Genomic DNA, 15,957 nt, shown 5'->3' on the forward strand with positions numbered 1-15,957 from the left:
AAATAAAACATTAATATATATATTAAAAATAGTTACAGAAAATGATATAATTATTATTACTATTAGAGTAAAAGCAAATAAAAATATAAAAGTCAAACAGAGGGAAATACATAGTCATTCCATGAACTTTGATCTTTCTCCCCGGACCCTGCAATTACTCCCTACCATGCTCAGCTACTACATGATGCCTACTTACACACAATTTCATGAAGTCTTATTTTTATACTCCAGACAGTATTTCTTGCTGATGTTAGTGTTAAGTTCATGCTAGTCCCCAAATCCAACCTAATTAATTCTCTGGACTCTCATCCATAGGAAAGTTCCATGCCCCAGTTCAGGGTCTCCAGGGTCTGCCTTTTTTCATCGGCCTCCCTATTTCCTATCCTTATTCAAAACATGTTACCTCTTTAATTGTTTTGTTTCTTAAAGCTAATAAATCGGTCCTTCTATTTCTTTCTGCCAAAGACAAACATCTCAGAATTTTTATAAAATATGAACCCCCAAAATAAACTGACATATACATTGAGGCCTGGAATAGTAAATAGCTTTTCCTTTGTCATTTGTAATACATGTTCCATACCTTCACTTATGCATGTTGGTTTCTGTTGGCACTGAAAAGTAGAGTTTTAAAGTCTTGACTCACTCTAAATCCATAATGTTTTTGGTAGGCCTTTAACTTAAAAGCAACCCCTACCTCTATTAGAGCTCACACCAGAGTATAGTTATCATTGCCTTCTTCATATCTATCTTTCCATTTCCCCCTTGAAGATAGATACTGAATCTTAGTTTTGTTTGTGTGCAAACACACAATAGTTGTGCAATGAACGAATCCTGTATGTGAACGTTGCAAAAACACAAGCCTGATAACAAGGAGTCTGGAAGGAATACTACTTTCTGCTTATGTAAAGCAAATTGTGGATATGCCTTTATGTGGTAGAAAATAGTAAATTGGAGTGGAGAAGTGGAAGTCTGGGGGTGAAAGGAGGTGTTTGGCTAATTATAAAGCAATGTCTTCACAAAGAGTTTAAATCAGGCAGGCCTAGACTCCATTGTAATTTTAATGAGATACAACGTTAACAGATTTAGAGTTGAATAAATATTTAGAGTTCAAGCAGTACTCTCATTTGCATTGTTTTAACTTTAGGACCATTTTAGATCATAATGTTAATAAGTATGTCTTAAAAATTTATAATTATAACATTTAAACAAATGTGGCTCAGGGCGCCTGGGTGGCTCGGTCAGTTGAGCGCCTGACTTCGGCTCGGGTCATGATCTCATGGTTTGTGAGTTCGAGCCCCGCGTCGGGCTCTGTGCTGACCACTCAGAGCCTGGAGCCTGTTTCGGATTCTGTGTCTTCCTCTCTCTCTGACCCTCCCCCATTCATGCTCTGTCTCTCTCTGTCTCAAAGAGAAATAAACGTTAAAAAAAATTAAAAAAAAAAAAAGTAAACAAATGTGGCTCATACAGTAGTAAAATTTGTATTCTTTTAACAAAATGTATTGATTCTGATGGAGAGAGAATATATAGTTTTGTGCCAGTGGAGGGAAACTGCTGGTAGCTGGTGCTTTAGCTGGCAGGGAATGTCAATTTATAGGCACCAGTATGGACAGTGAAAGACTTACGACTGACTGTTTATATACGGTATAAGTTAGCCATCTGCTCTAAGAACCTGAAAAGTATCATAAATTACTTTCTAAATTAACATACCATTTTTTTTCCATAGAGCAACTTATTACATTTCAGTTATTACCCTGAGGTAGCCTGGGGTCAATTGTGTAATACTTCCCAAAATAAAAGAGATACATGTATGGCTCATCCTTATTCTCTAAAAGCGCCTGTAGCCGGCCTTATGTGAACGCTCGTGCCTACAATAGGGAGGCCTCTGGGGACTGAGTATGATCAGATGAGGGAATTATAATGCATATGCATCGTGAAGGGAGCTTAGTTCTCAGTTTCTGAAATCATGCCAGCAGATAAATGTCCATCCACACATGTCTAGCATCCTGGAAATAACAGGCAGTTGGATATTATACAGTCTGGTTACCCTTCAAGACCAAAAATAACATATAACCACTTTTGATTATCCACAAGATGACATTATTCAGAATAATGGTCCCTTAGCGAGCATATAGCTATATGTGGAAACAAATTTTGAAGTAAAAATGCCTTTAACAACAAAAAAATGTATGTTTCTTTTTCTCCCAGAAAAGAAAATATTTATTTATAAATCAGTCACTAAGTATGAACTCAACACACATACCTATGTATGGTTCAAAGTATGATAAACTTCATAGTGTTGTAGATATTACACTTAGTATATGTAATGTGATCTCAACACCCATAGGTTTTCAGGAATAAAATGGAAACAGAAACATAGTAAAGCTTTAATTTTTCCAACTGAATTTTCTTTAAACCACAGTTTTGGTTCCTAATGTCAAATTGTTTTTTCATTAAACACTTAGGATATTTTATTTTAAATTTTTTAGTTTATTTGTTTTAATTTAATTTTTTTCAATTTACATCCAAATTAGTCAGCATATAGTGCAACAATGATTTCAGGAGTAGATTCCTTAATGCCCCTTACCCATTTAGTCCATCCCCCCTCCCACAACCCCTCCAGCAACCCTCAGTTTGTTCTCCATATTTATGAGTCTCTTCTGTTTTGTCCCCTTCCCTGTTTTTATATTATTTTTGTTTCCCTTCCCTTATGCTCATCTGTTTTGTCTCTTAAAGTCCTCATATAAGTGAAGTCATATATTTGTCTTTCTCTGACTGACTAATTTCACTTGGCATTAACACCCTCCAGTTCCATCCATGTAGTTGCAAATGGCAAGATTTCATTCTTTTTGATTGCCGAGTAATACTTCATTGTGTATATATACCACATCTTCTTTATCCATCCATCCATCGATGGACATTTGGGCTCTTTCCATACTTTGGCTATTGTTGATAATGTTGCCATAAACATTGTGGTGCATGTGTCCCTTTGAAATACACACCTGTATCCCTTGGATAAATACCTAGTAGTGCAATTGCTGGGTAACAGGATAGTTCTATTTTTAATTTTTTGAGGAACCTCCGTACTGTTTTCCAGAGTGGCTGCACCAGCTTGCATCCCCATATTTTATTTTATTTTTAATGTTTATTCACTTTTCAGAGAGAGACAGAGTGTGAGTGGGGGAGGGGTAGAGAGAGACGAGACACAGAATCTGAAACAGGCTCCAGGCTCTGAGCTGTCAGCACAGAGCCTGGTGGAGGGCTCGAACCCATGAACCACGAGATCATGACCTGAGTCGAAGTCGTAAACTTAACTGACTGAACCATCCAGGTGCTCTAGCATTTAGGAATTTTCATTGCTGGTGGAAAAATTCTGTAAAGAAATGTTTTGTAAAAATTTTTTTAAAAAGCCATAGGTAAGGTATAAGCTTTATGTCTTATGTTTACTTCTATCTTGTAGCAGACTTCTTAGGTACTTTTTTTGGAGAATATAAGGCAAGGGAGACTTCAGCCTAGGATCTATTCAGTAGGCAAACTACTATGAAGGTAAATAAAATTAATTATACATAAAAATAATACTATCAACTTGTCTGCCTCACAATTTTTTTTTTTCAAAAACTCAAATTACCTTTCCATCTACCTCCTAGACCTTTGCATAAGGATTCTCCAGACATTTTCAAAATTTACAGATAATTGCTATGGCAGGCATGGAAATAAACAAGGGCAGTATTATCCATAGACAGCTAGTCACCAAGGATTTAAAGTAGCAGGTAAACATAGTAATGAGGTAAATGAATCCTCTCAAAATGAGGCTAGCAATATAAAATTGTTGCAGAGGCAATATATTTAACTTTTTGGCATATTTCCCTTTCCTCAAAAAGTAGGACATTTGCAGTACAGATTCACTGATATGTCACTGAAACTATTGGGAAAACTTTAGAGAAGAAAAAAGCAAACTTTTTAAAAGAGGAATATATTAGGTGGTTAGTGTTGCCAAAGAGATGAATCCTTTTAATTTTTTTTTTTTTTTAACGTTTATTTATTTGGGACAGAGAGAGACAGAGCATGAACGGGGGAGGGGCAGAGAGAGAGGGAGACACAGAATCAGAAACAGGCTCCAGGCTCTGAGCCATCAGCCCAGAGCCCGACGCGGGGCTCGAACTCACGGACCGCGAGATCGTGACCTGGCTGAAGTCGGACGCTTAACCGACTGGGCCACCCAGGCGCCCCGAGATGAATCCTTTTAAACAGCAATTTCAGTTCTTTCTTTTCCCTCAATGGAAAGTAGTATTCACACTGCTTGTTGTTTCTGGAAAACGGTATTGTGGGAATATTTTACCTAGTAAGAAATATAAGTTCTTGGATTGAGAAGTAATTTTTATCGTGAACTCTGAGTATAATTTATGGGATGCAAATTTTGTGTGTGTGTGTGCACATGTGTGTGTGCACTTGGGAGATGATTAAGTTATTTAGATTTGGACTGAAACTCAGGAATCAGGTTTCCCCAACTTACACACTTGTTTCCTTCACCTGCCTTGTCCTTCACCTAGTCAGCTCATTCTCTCTCCATGTTCAGCTTAGATGTCAGTTCTCCAGGAAGGTTCCTGAATACATCCACATATGTCATACTCTTGAGAGTTACAAGTATTCATTTAATAGAACTAATAAGCTGTAAATGCCATGAGGGCCAAAATATATTCTGAATGTGCACTGCTATATTTCCAAAGTTCACTGGGTAGTGTGGGCTCTTAAGTACCTGTTGGAAAGAAGGAAAGAAAAAAAGCAGAACTTCGTTCCTCTGATATTCTATTAAAATCATTTAAACGGTTGATTCTGCCATTGCCTCTTTAGCTGAATTGGGAGAAATCTTGCTAGTGTTTTTTATAAAACACAAATTTTTCCTCATTTTCTATGAATGTTGAAGTACTTTGAACTTTGTAAAGTTTTATGAGTGGAAGAAATATATTCCTACTGCTGCAGGTAAGAAGATTTGGATATATGATAATAAAATACTTTCTGTGATAGCCGAACACGAAGACATTATTGACTTAAATTCCAATGATTCCATGAGTCATATGAAGAGATATACCCACCTCCTGATTTCCCATTAACATAAAATAAATTCTAATGTAGAAAATTATATTTGTTATCCTGAAATTGTGATGGCCCTTACATTTTTGTATTATTTCTTAAGTAACCTATAATAATATTAATATGGAAATATTAGGGAATTGCTCAGATCTGTTAACAACAATTTGTATTAGAGCTTATTCCCCAAAATGGATGAACTGATCTTTGTGTTTCTCTACATGTTTTCAAAATGTTCTGTCATCCTCTTTAGTTCACTATCGGGGTGCACAGAGAACTTTTAGTTCCTTTGTTCCTTTGTTGTGAATGGACTTAATTTTAAATTTGTGTTAGCTTTAAAAGCACTTGGCTTTAACATAGACTCTCTGTCCAAAAAGATCATGGCTTGGATGTCATAAAGATTTTGCTGCTTTTTAATGATGGATAGACAGACCTCTGGTGGACATGGGAGGTGACTAGAGGAGGTAGGTTACAATAAATGATTTCACCTTCCTACCAGTGGTGAAATGAGCTGAGCTCAACACCGGTGGTAGTATCATTTCTAGGTTCAGTCACAGGGAATGGGTGTCCTTTATATGGAGGAATAAAGCAGTAATAAATAAAGAAATAAATCCTGCTTCTTTTCCAAAGTAATTCATTGAAAATATGTATGCATCTATAAATATTATTGCATACAATTTATAATAAACTCTAACACCCAATGTTTGACTGCATATTAGATACTAATTTTAATGAAAAGTCCAGCGAAGAATTTTATGCTCTTACTTATCAATATGAATTAGCAAAGTGTCACATATGATTATGGGCTACTTTGTACTTTGAGCCCACAAACAGAAGCGGACAGAATGCTGGTGCTTTCCCGTCTGTTTAGAAGTAGAAATGAAGTAATAGTAAAACTTTCGTGGAAAATAATGTTTTCAACAATTCATTTTATATCAACACTGTTTTACAGCAAAACTTCGAGAGTCCTGCTTTGATCCAGGCAATATAATGAATGGCACCAGACTTGGAATGGATTATAAATTAGGGTCAACAGTCACCTATTATTGTGATGCTGGTTATGTTCTTCAAGGTTATTCGACACTCACCTGTATCATGGGAGATGATGGAAGACCTGGATGGAATAGAGCCTTACCAAGTTGTCATGGTAAGAAATAAATATAAATATATATATATATATATATATATATATATATATATATATATATAAAATATATATATATATATAGTCTGAGCTTTTATGTTTAGACAGAATCAGGAAATATTTAAACCCATTTTTATATTTTTAAAAATTGACCACTTAACATTCAATCTACAAGTGTGATATAGGCCAGGCAGAGATTTTATCAAGGATTTTTAAATTGGATTCATTAAAGAAATGGTTTTGGGAAAGTACTTATATTCCCAGGTGTCTCTAAAGCAATGCACACGTTATTGTAGGCAAGCTCCCTGGCACAAGGATATTGCCTTTTTCTATTCTGTGTTCAGGACTTAGAGGAGCGCCTGAGAAAATTAGGTGCTCAGAAGATACTGGCTGAGTAAAGGAAGAACGAATACACTGAAACTGACATTTCAACAACATAGATAAATGCAGTGACTTAAATATGATCAAGAACTGGTGATAAATCTTTATCCAAACTACACATTTTTCCTAAAAATTAAAGTTGCCTAGAAGGACAACCCTGTTGGAGCTGCTGAGGCGGGTCTCACAACAGGGGGAAGTCTCAAGGACACAGAAAATGGAGGAAGACCTAAAATTAGTTTCAGTAACATCATATCAGATATGTAACTGCCACCGCTAGAGTTAGTACCAGACCAGTGCATCAGATTCAACTTGATACAGGAACTGACAGTGATCATAGCCAGGAGAAGACTGCTGATCTTAGAAAAAGTTAGGAAAAATACATTAGGAAAAATATATTCAAGGGGAAGACACTTAATGTTCTTGAGATTAAGGAAGTTACTGAAGAGGCACCAGAAACAGAGATGGCACCTTCACTTAGGGTGTGGAATTTGCTAAGCATTTAGCCACAGTAAATGAACAGCCTATTCAGAATTTTGAAAAGATGATTCAGTGGACACAGGAGGGAAGATTGTGGATGTCCCCAATGAATAATGAAGGAGTTGTGATGATGATGGTTCATGAATATATATTTCTGGATAAATACCAGGAGGATTTTTCACAACAAGGACCAATTTGTCACTTTATGGAACCAGTACCCCGTGTTCTTTCTAAAATGCACATCTGAGTGTTAGAAAAGTCCAACACAGTGGTTGAAACATTATTTTAATGAAAAACAGGACATTCTAAAATAAAGTGATGCACAGTTCATTTGCAGACCATGGAAATTTTTATTTCAAGCTTTTGGAGATGGATTTTATAGCTAAATAAAATAATACTGCATGTTGAAAAATCATATACTTGTATACAAGTCTATGAGGACAGAGATACTGTGGGGAAAAAAAAAAAACAGTTCAGTAAAGAGAGAAAAACTATGATATCACTTTGGAAAGTTACCACAGACTCCCTCATCAGTTGAATGATCCCAATTCATTGTACAAAACTGACATGGAGATGATATCATCTAGAGCAGATTTTCTAAACTATAGGTCACCACCAGTGAGTCATAAAATCAATTCACTGGGTCGTGACCAGCATTTTTATAACTGATATAACATTGAATAAAATAAAATAAAAGATAAATACATAAAAAGAAGAGAAAAATGTTATAATCCAAAGACCATAGTAAGGATAAATATTTTTTTGTGGAACTCTTTTCAGCTATCTATAAAGAAATAAATAAAATACAATAAATATGTGTGTGGAGGGTGTGTGTGTGCATGTAGATGTATATGAGTATATTTGCAATGAGGTAATGTATATTTCTTACTATGAGTTGCAGTGAGAAAAAACAATTTTGATCTGATGATTAAAAGAATAGATTTTTGATATCTGGTACACATAGTAATTTTTCTTAATTATATAATATATTCATGTACTCGGATTATGTGTGTATTATTTCTGACTTAAACAAGTCATTTAACCTCTCTAGAGTCTCTCATCTGTAAAATGAGAGTATTTGAAATTCTTTACTTCAGAATGTTGTGTAAGAACTAAAGACAAGGTACTTACCTACTAAATGGTCATTCTGTTAGTAACAGAACAGCCAATTAAAATGTGGCTTGAGTCGATGGTTTCATCTATCAGAAGACAAGGGGAATAAAAGGAGAAATAATTACTTTGAATTTCATTCTGCCAAAGAGAAAAAAAAATAATGAATGGCACGAAAGTTTATAAAAAGTTTAAGAGAAAGTGTGGTTGTTTTGTCTTAAGAGCCATGCAAAAGAGGAATTTGTGGATAGACAGAAAATTCATTAAAAAACTAACAAACAAACAAGCAACAACAACAAAAAAACATGGAAAATTTTCTGAAGCCAAACAAGAAATAACCAAAATCCTGACAGAGAAAACCAAAGAATAAAGAAAACTATAGATCAGGGGCTCCTGGGTGGCTCAGTAGGTTAAGCTTCAGGTTCTTGATTTTGGCTCAGGTCATCATCTTGGGCTTCATGAGATCAAGCCCACATCAGGCTCTACACTGATAGCACAGAGGCTGCCTAAGATTCTCTCTCTCCCTCCTTCTCTTCCCCTCCCCCTACTCTCTTTCTCTCAAAATAAATAAATATACATTTTTAAAAAACTATAGATCAAAAAGATAAGTCTTAATCACTGGGATAAATTATTAAATACATGGTTTTCAATGGCTTAGGTGAAAAAGACAGGTGCAGCAGAATATGCATTCACTAAGAATATGCCTGCCTAGAATAATCCTATTCCTTGCCATAGATTTCTATATTGATAGGTCATAGAAATGTTAATTGAGCATGGACTATACCATAATGTATACAAATGGTCCTTCCAAAAATATTTCATGGGATCAATTACAGCTCAACCAAGTGTATTTCATGTTGGTTTAATAGTCAATATCTACAAACAAAACAAAGGCAAGGGTAGACCTGTGTTCAAATCCTCTTACTATATCTATGACCTCAGATGAGCTAAGCCTTGATTTTTAAATCTCTAAAACTGGATGATAGTTATTAACTCAATAGATTATGTGAAGATTCAATTAACCATAGCACATACAGAAGGCCTAGTGAATTTCCCAGCAAACATTGGCATATTAATACGTGTGATATTCAAAATGTTCTGAAAGAAGCACAGCACTAGAAAACATACATTGCACTTTGCATTGTATGTTATGTTTTAGTGGAACTGGTATATTTCTATCATTTTAACATTAATTAAATCTAATTTATTAATGTTAATATATGGATACACATTTACCCACTCCTAAAAACAGCACAAATGTTTAATATTTTTAAATTTCTTAAAAGAGAATAATCTTCACTATCAGTTTAGTTGGATATGACTAGACTTTTGCCTACAATGCCAAGATACTATGGAAATCAAAGTTATTGCATGCATACCTTATACTATTACCCAAAGTTGAAGATATATTCATGTTAAAATATGACCACGTCTGATGATTTCTAGTATGGGGGGAAGCCCATGTTTTAGAATTAGATGTAATTAACTCTAAACAATGTTTTAAAACCAAGAGAAGACCTAAAATCAGCTATGTGACCTTGTATAATTTATGTGTCTAAGCATGAGATAATATTGTATAGTTTGTAAGGTTGTTGGGAGAATTATATTAAATAACTCATTTGGAACATTTGGTTTTGGGGTTCCTGCTAGCTCAGTCAGTAGAGCATGTGACTCTTAATCTTGGGGTCATGAGTTCAAGCCCCACGCTGGGCTTAGAGGTTATCTAATAACATAAAATAAAATATAAAAATAAATAAATAAATAAATAAATAAATAAATAAATAAATAAATAAATAAATATAACATTGGTTCTGAAGTAATTACTATATCACAGTAAGGAGAGCTTAGTATATTTTAGTTTCTTGATCAGGTTCGCACATATCTGTTTGTTTTCCCTCACAGTAATTATACAGAAATCCAAAATACACAGAACTGGCTGACTTTCAGATTTAATAATTTAATACTTTGAAAGTCAAAATTAGTGGGTAAAGCATCTGCAAAAGAGCCAGAAGTTTTTTTGTTCATAAGGATAAATTTTTTAATTAAGATATATTTTGTATTTTTTATCAAAGTAAAATATACATGGGATAACTGAGAAAATAATTTAAAATAGCTTAGCATTTAAAGTAATTTATTTTTTTAAGTTTATCTATTTTGAGAGGGGGAGGGCAGGGGTAAGGGGGGAGAGAGGGAACCCCAAGCAAACTCTCCACTCTCAGTGTAGAGCCTGATGCGGAGCTTGAACTCATGAACCATGAGATCGTGACCTGAGCCAAAATCAAGAGTCAGATACTTAAATGACTGAGCCAACCAGGCATCCCAATTTAAAGTTATTTAAAGCACTGGTCATCTGCCTCACCCCCCACCTCTATTCTGCTATTACTCAGCTGAGCCTTCTAATAATTTCTAGTTCTAATTGCTCTGATGGTCCTCTCCATGACTCTGCATAACATATGAAGCTCTGTTTCTTGATTTGCCAACTCTAGACAATTTCCATTGATTTCCAGGTATAAAAGATAAAGAGTTATGTCAAATCCACAGCCCCTCTCTTCAATATTCCAGAAATATGTTATGTTTGTTTATTCTAGTAATTGCCTTTGTCATGCATTAATTTTTTTATGCCTCTATTGTTAATATCATTAATGTTTAAGAATTAGATTGCCAGCCTGTCCTGCTTTTCATGCTGCATATTACCCACCCCTCGGTAAAATGTTGACTAATATCTCTGAGAACATGGGCAGGAAATTTTGACTGATAGGCTTCACTTTTGAGTATATAAGTAGGATGTTGGCTATTAGACCATGATCCCTAAGTGCCAAAATAACTAAAGCTTTTCATTTTTTACATAAAAGTAAACACCAGCATGACCTTTAATGCAATATTTAAATGCAATATTTTGCTTTTTTTTATAATGTTTCACTCTGAAAGACCATAAGCTCCCAAAGTCTCAGGCTACGTGTTTAGCATGAAACATATTAATTTATACATGCAGCCTCTTAGTAAATATGTTTATCCTGAACCGAACCGTAAGAATTTACAGTTTGTCTATTTTAGAGGATAGGATTTTTTTTTTATCATGGTTTAAGATTGTGTACATTTTAAATCTGAAGGAAATATTTTCAAGAGCTTATGTTGGACCCTGGGAGATTGTATTTGTCAGAAGTAGATCCAAAATGATAGCATCCTGTGGTAAGTCCTGCTCAGTGATGAGAAACCCTGCAGTTTATCTCATGAAAATGTCACAGGTATTAAATGATAGCAAAACAGAATATCCGTACCTGCAATTCACTTTGTGATCAAAAAAAAAAGTGCTTGGAAAATAATTTCTTACCTTCTTATTTTTCATACTTTGAAAAGTATGTTGAAACTCTGAGTTACTTTAGAAAACTTAAGTGAGTTACTTTAGAAAACTATAGACACACTGGATTAAAGTGGAACTCTTATTGCTCTTATCCATAAAATGACTCAATATTAGCTAAACGAAATGAAACACAAATAGTGACAGATTCCATCTTTTTCCCTTAATATTCACTACTTGATTTATTTCACCTAATGGCATTGCAGTTGTTTATATAAACACACCTCTACCCTAATCTAGGGCAACTACAGGCTATCTCTTAGCTCTTAGCCTCCCCCCTGGCTAGTTTCTCTCTTTCCCTTATTTCCTGATAGAATCTCTTATGAACACAACAAAGTAATCTTTCAAACATATGTCAGATTATATCAAAATCCACCAGTGACTTTCTAAATCTGAGTAAATTCCAAAGATCTTACAATATGAGGTTCTACTTAATCTACCTATATATACTCTGACCTCTTTACTATTCTTGCTCCCTACTACACTCTTTGGGCCACAAGGGCCTCCTTGATGTTTCTTGAAAGCACTGTTCACACTTCCACCTCAGGGCTTTTGCACTTACTTGTCCTTTTTGTCTGAATACTTTTTTTTCCCAGCTTTCTGGCTGAAGCTCTCAGACTTCCTTTAGGCTTCTGACCACTTGTTTTCTTAGTAGAAAAAACATTCCAATTTACCCTCTCCTTGCTCCCTAAAGCTTCCAGGATGGAATCAAGTATATCTAAAGTTGAAATATTTCTGGTGTGTGCAAAGTCCCAGTTATTTTAGGGCCTTAGAACTTTGAAAGGTAGATCATTAAATTTAGAAGTACTAATACAATATTGTTGTATTACAACAATAATACAATATTGTTTTTTTAACTGAGATATAATTGACATATAACATTAAATTTGCTTTAGATATACAACAAAATGATTTGTATTTATATATATTACGAAATGATCGCAACAATAAGTACAGTTGACATCCATCACCACACAGTTACAATTTTTTCTTATGATAAATAATTTCAAGACGTACTCTCTTAGCAACTTTCAGATATGCAAGAGAGTACTATTAATGATATCATCATGCTGCACATTACATACCCATGGCTTATTTATTTCATGATTGGACCAATGCAGTATTCTTGATCTTTTCCATTGCTATAGCATACAGTGGAACATGCATTTGACAGTTAATTACAATAATAAGACCCTAAGAATAAACATATTTGTACTGTTAAAGAATCAGTAGCTTTCCACTTATTCTAAAGAAGAGATGGTATCATGCATTCCTCTTTTTCAAGCATTCAAAAGTATGAATTATATGCCTGGTCCTGCGCTATGAATTCAATATGGTTCTTGCCCTTAGAGAGTTTATAATCAGAGGATATACAGACAGATACGGTCCATTGCTGGAAATAAAATCAGTGCTGCACGCACAGCATGGAGGTGCCTCTGAACCAATTACAGAGACATCAGGAAAGTCTTCCTTGAGGCGCCCGGTTGCTCAGTTGGTTAAGCTTCGGACTTCAGCTCAGGTCATGATCTCGCGGTTCATGGGTGGGTTTGAGCCCCGCGTCAGGCTCTGTTACTGATTGCTCAGAGCCTGGAGTCTGCTTCAGATTCTGCGTCTCCCTCTTTTTCTGCCCTCCCCCACTCACGCTCTGTCTCTCAAAAAATGAATACATGTTAATTTTTTTTTAAAAGAAAGTCTTCCTTATAAAAATGACACATAAAGTGAATCTTAAAAATAAAGTAAGAATAAACCAGGTGAGGTACAGGCATGAGGAGATGGTGCCTTTCACACCCGGGGTTGAGCATTTATAAATATATACAGGCAAGAGTAAACGGAAGAAAGTAGGTAGAATTTCCAGCAGCTCAACATGGCAAGCCTAGAGAGAGGAGTCATAGAGATCATAGTTTATCTGTACTGAGAATGGTTTGAAGTTTTGTACATATATTATTTAGAGCCTAACACAACTCCATGAATTGAGGACTACTAATATTCTCATTTACAGATGAGGAAACGAAGACACAAAGAGAGGTTCAGTCACTTGCTCTAAGTCACAGTTGCCCAGCAGTCATGTTTTGGAGTCTAGGCTCAATCACTGCCCTATAGGTAGGCTGATTAATTCTACAAATGACCTTGCATTCATCTTTTTTATATCTGCAGTTATGGCAAATTGCAGTTGATTAAGTGTTTCATGAATGGATATGTGGCATGAAAAATAAGTGGTGAAATTTGGGGCTCTCCACTTATTTCTGAAATCTTCCTCCATGCTAAGTATGAGAATTAATAAAAAGTAAATTCCTACCAATAACTAATAAAAGTGTTCATCTGACATGCATTTTTGCATTGCATTTGAAATACAACCTTACACAGAATGCAAATAAATACCTTAATAGATATAGTCAGTGTTAGTTCTTTTGAATATCGGCACCATTATTTTCAATACCTTTGTTTCTCTCCTGCTAATGTAAGTCCTAGATTCTGGGGGGAAAAAGAGAATTAAGTAACTCAATCATTGGTAACTGTAAGTCTTTTCAAAGTACATACACACGAGTACGTTAAGATTAGACATCCAGTAGTCATAGGGCACCATTCTTTGTTCAACTTCCAATTATATGTGGAATGATAAAAGCTTTTAAAAGGGTAGCCCTCTTACCCTATCAACTGAAGAGAAAGCTTCAAAAGAAACAAACTAAAAAATAAAAAGTTCATTTTGTAATTCCAGCTCTCCAATTTTACAGTTATCTCTCATTAATAAACTCATATGACCTACTTTTAATTAAATCATATTGCTTTAGTGTATGAAGTAGAAAACTCAACTCTTATTCCAGATCTCCTGCTTAAATGGCATGGCTTGTCTTGGGCTAATTTCTTATCACAAATGTCCTTGAGGTTTATAGAATTTTTTTTTTGAGGTTTGAAACAAGTCTAGAGCCCCATTCCATTATAAATGCATATAGGTATCATCTAGTCTAATATACTGAGCCATTTAGCATTTGATGCCATTTAAAATATGTGATATAATTAAGGCATGTAGATGCAAGATTCATAAAACAAAGGCCTAGTGATAAATTATTTCTGAGTATCATCAAATATCTGCCTTTCATTAGCTACACATAGGAATTTTGTTCACAGACATAATATACAGATTATGTTTCGTAACCATGCTAAAAAGAAGTGTACTGCATTTCTTTTCTTTTCCTTTCTTTCCTTTTTTTTTTTTTTTTTTTTTTTTTTTTTTTAGTAAACTCTAGGCCCAGTGAGGGACTTGAACTCATGACCCCAAGATCAAGTGTCACATATTCTACCACCTGAGTCATGCACCCCAAAAGTATTTTCTATTTTAAAAACTTAAAGTAGTATTGAGACAAAACCAAGGCATGCTTGGTTTTTATATGATGGGAAGGGGGGGGGAGTATTACTTAAAATGAAACGGGAAGGAAAGCTAATGATATTGAGCACCTGCTATTTCCAGGCACTCTTATTTACATTATCACTCCAGTTGGCCTCCTGCATGCTAGTCTAGAGAATCATTAACATTGTTATAAACAAATCCCTGCTGCTATGAATTCTGGATCATACTACGTAGAGTCCCCTGTGTAAGAAGCAGTTTGATTGCAAATCAGTGCCTATAATTCAGAGCATATTTACTTGTGACCACTGACTTGGAGCTCATATTTTAAACCATCTTTATTTTCTCTGTTTTTGGGATCTCAGTCACTATGCCATATCTCCACAGAGGGGTGGTCTCGTGGCTTCTCATTGTACAAAGAAGCCCCTATTCTCCACTACCATGCAGGCTTTGAGTTAGACTTCAAACTTGCCTCCCTAATGTGTCACCAGTTTTTACAGAAAAGCAAAAAAGAAAAAAAAAAAAAACTTACATATACAGAAAATCTGTCAACCCAGAAATTCTCTCCTTGCAGATCAAGAAAATAAAGTATACAGCAGTAACTATTAATAGTCATGTTGAGAATCAAACTGTATTAAGGAATGGTATTAAGGTAATAAGAAAACAGATCTAAAAATAGTCACAAATGTTCTTCTATTGGAGAAAAAAACCTACTAAAAATTTCAACCCACAAAACCTAGAGAGAAAAAAATCAGATTTATTAGTGAATCAGGATATTTGGAATATAATGAACATTGCCGGCAGTCTATGAAAGATACTAGAAAGACCAGACAGAATCTCATACAAATTTATAAAGAAAGAACAAATAACACTTCTTTCATCTTCTTGAGACACACACTGAGGTACCTTGTCTCCATATACCTTGTGAGCATACCTTGGAAGAACCCTGAGTTAATTTCTGAAGAATTGTTTACTTCAGTCAGAAGGCCAGCAGTCCTGCACTATAAAATCAAAAGTTGGGGCCTATTATGTTTTAAAAGAGATGCCCTAAAGGAGGCT

The 15,957-nt window shown here is 35.0% G+C and overlaps 1 protein-coding gene and 1 pseudogene across 6 annotated transcripts in view; both read left to right on the top strand.

The window, feature by feature from the left end:
* CSMD3 (CUB and Sushi multiple domains 3) overlaps positions 1–15,957 on the top strand; it is a 1,257,965-nt gene that overhangs the window by 980,603 nt on the left and 261,405 nt on the right. For all 6 annotated transcript variants that reach the window (XM_086695899.1, XM_086695901.1, XM_086695900.1 and 3 more), the window contains one exon: positions 6,038–6,232. In XM_086695899.1, coding sequence (XP_086552025.1) covers positions 6,038–6,232 — 195 coding nt within the window. The remainder of the gene's footprint in view (positions 1–6,037; positions 6,233–15,957) is intronic.
* On the top strand, positions 6,508–7,401 carry LOC147571888 (small ribosomal subunit protein mS31 pseudogene; annotated as a pseudogene).

The sequence above is a fragment of the Puma concolor genome, chromosome F2, assembly GCF_028749965.1.
Source record: "Puma concolor isolate L17-30 chromosome F2, mPumCon1.1.hap2, whole genome shotgun sequence".
Taxonomy (NCBI): Eukaryota; Metazoa; Chordata; class Mammalia; order Carnivora; family Felidae; genus Puma; species Puma concolor.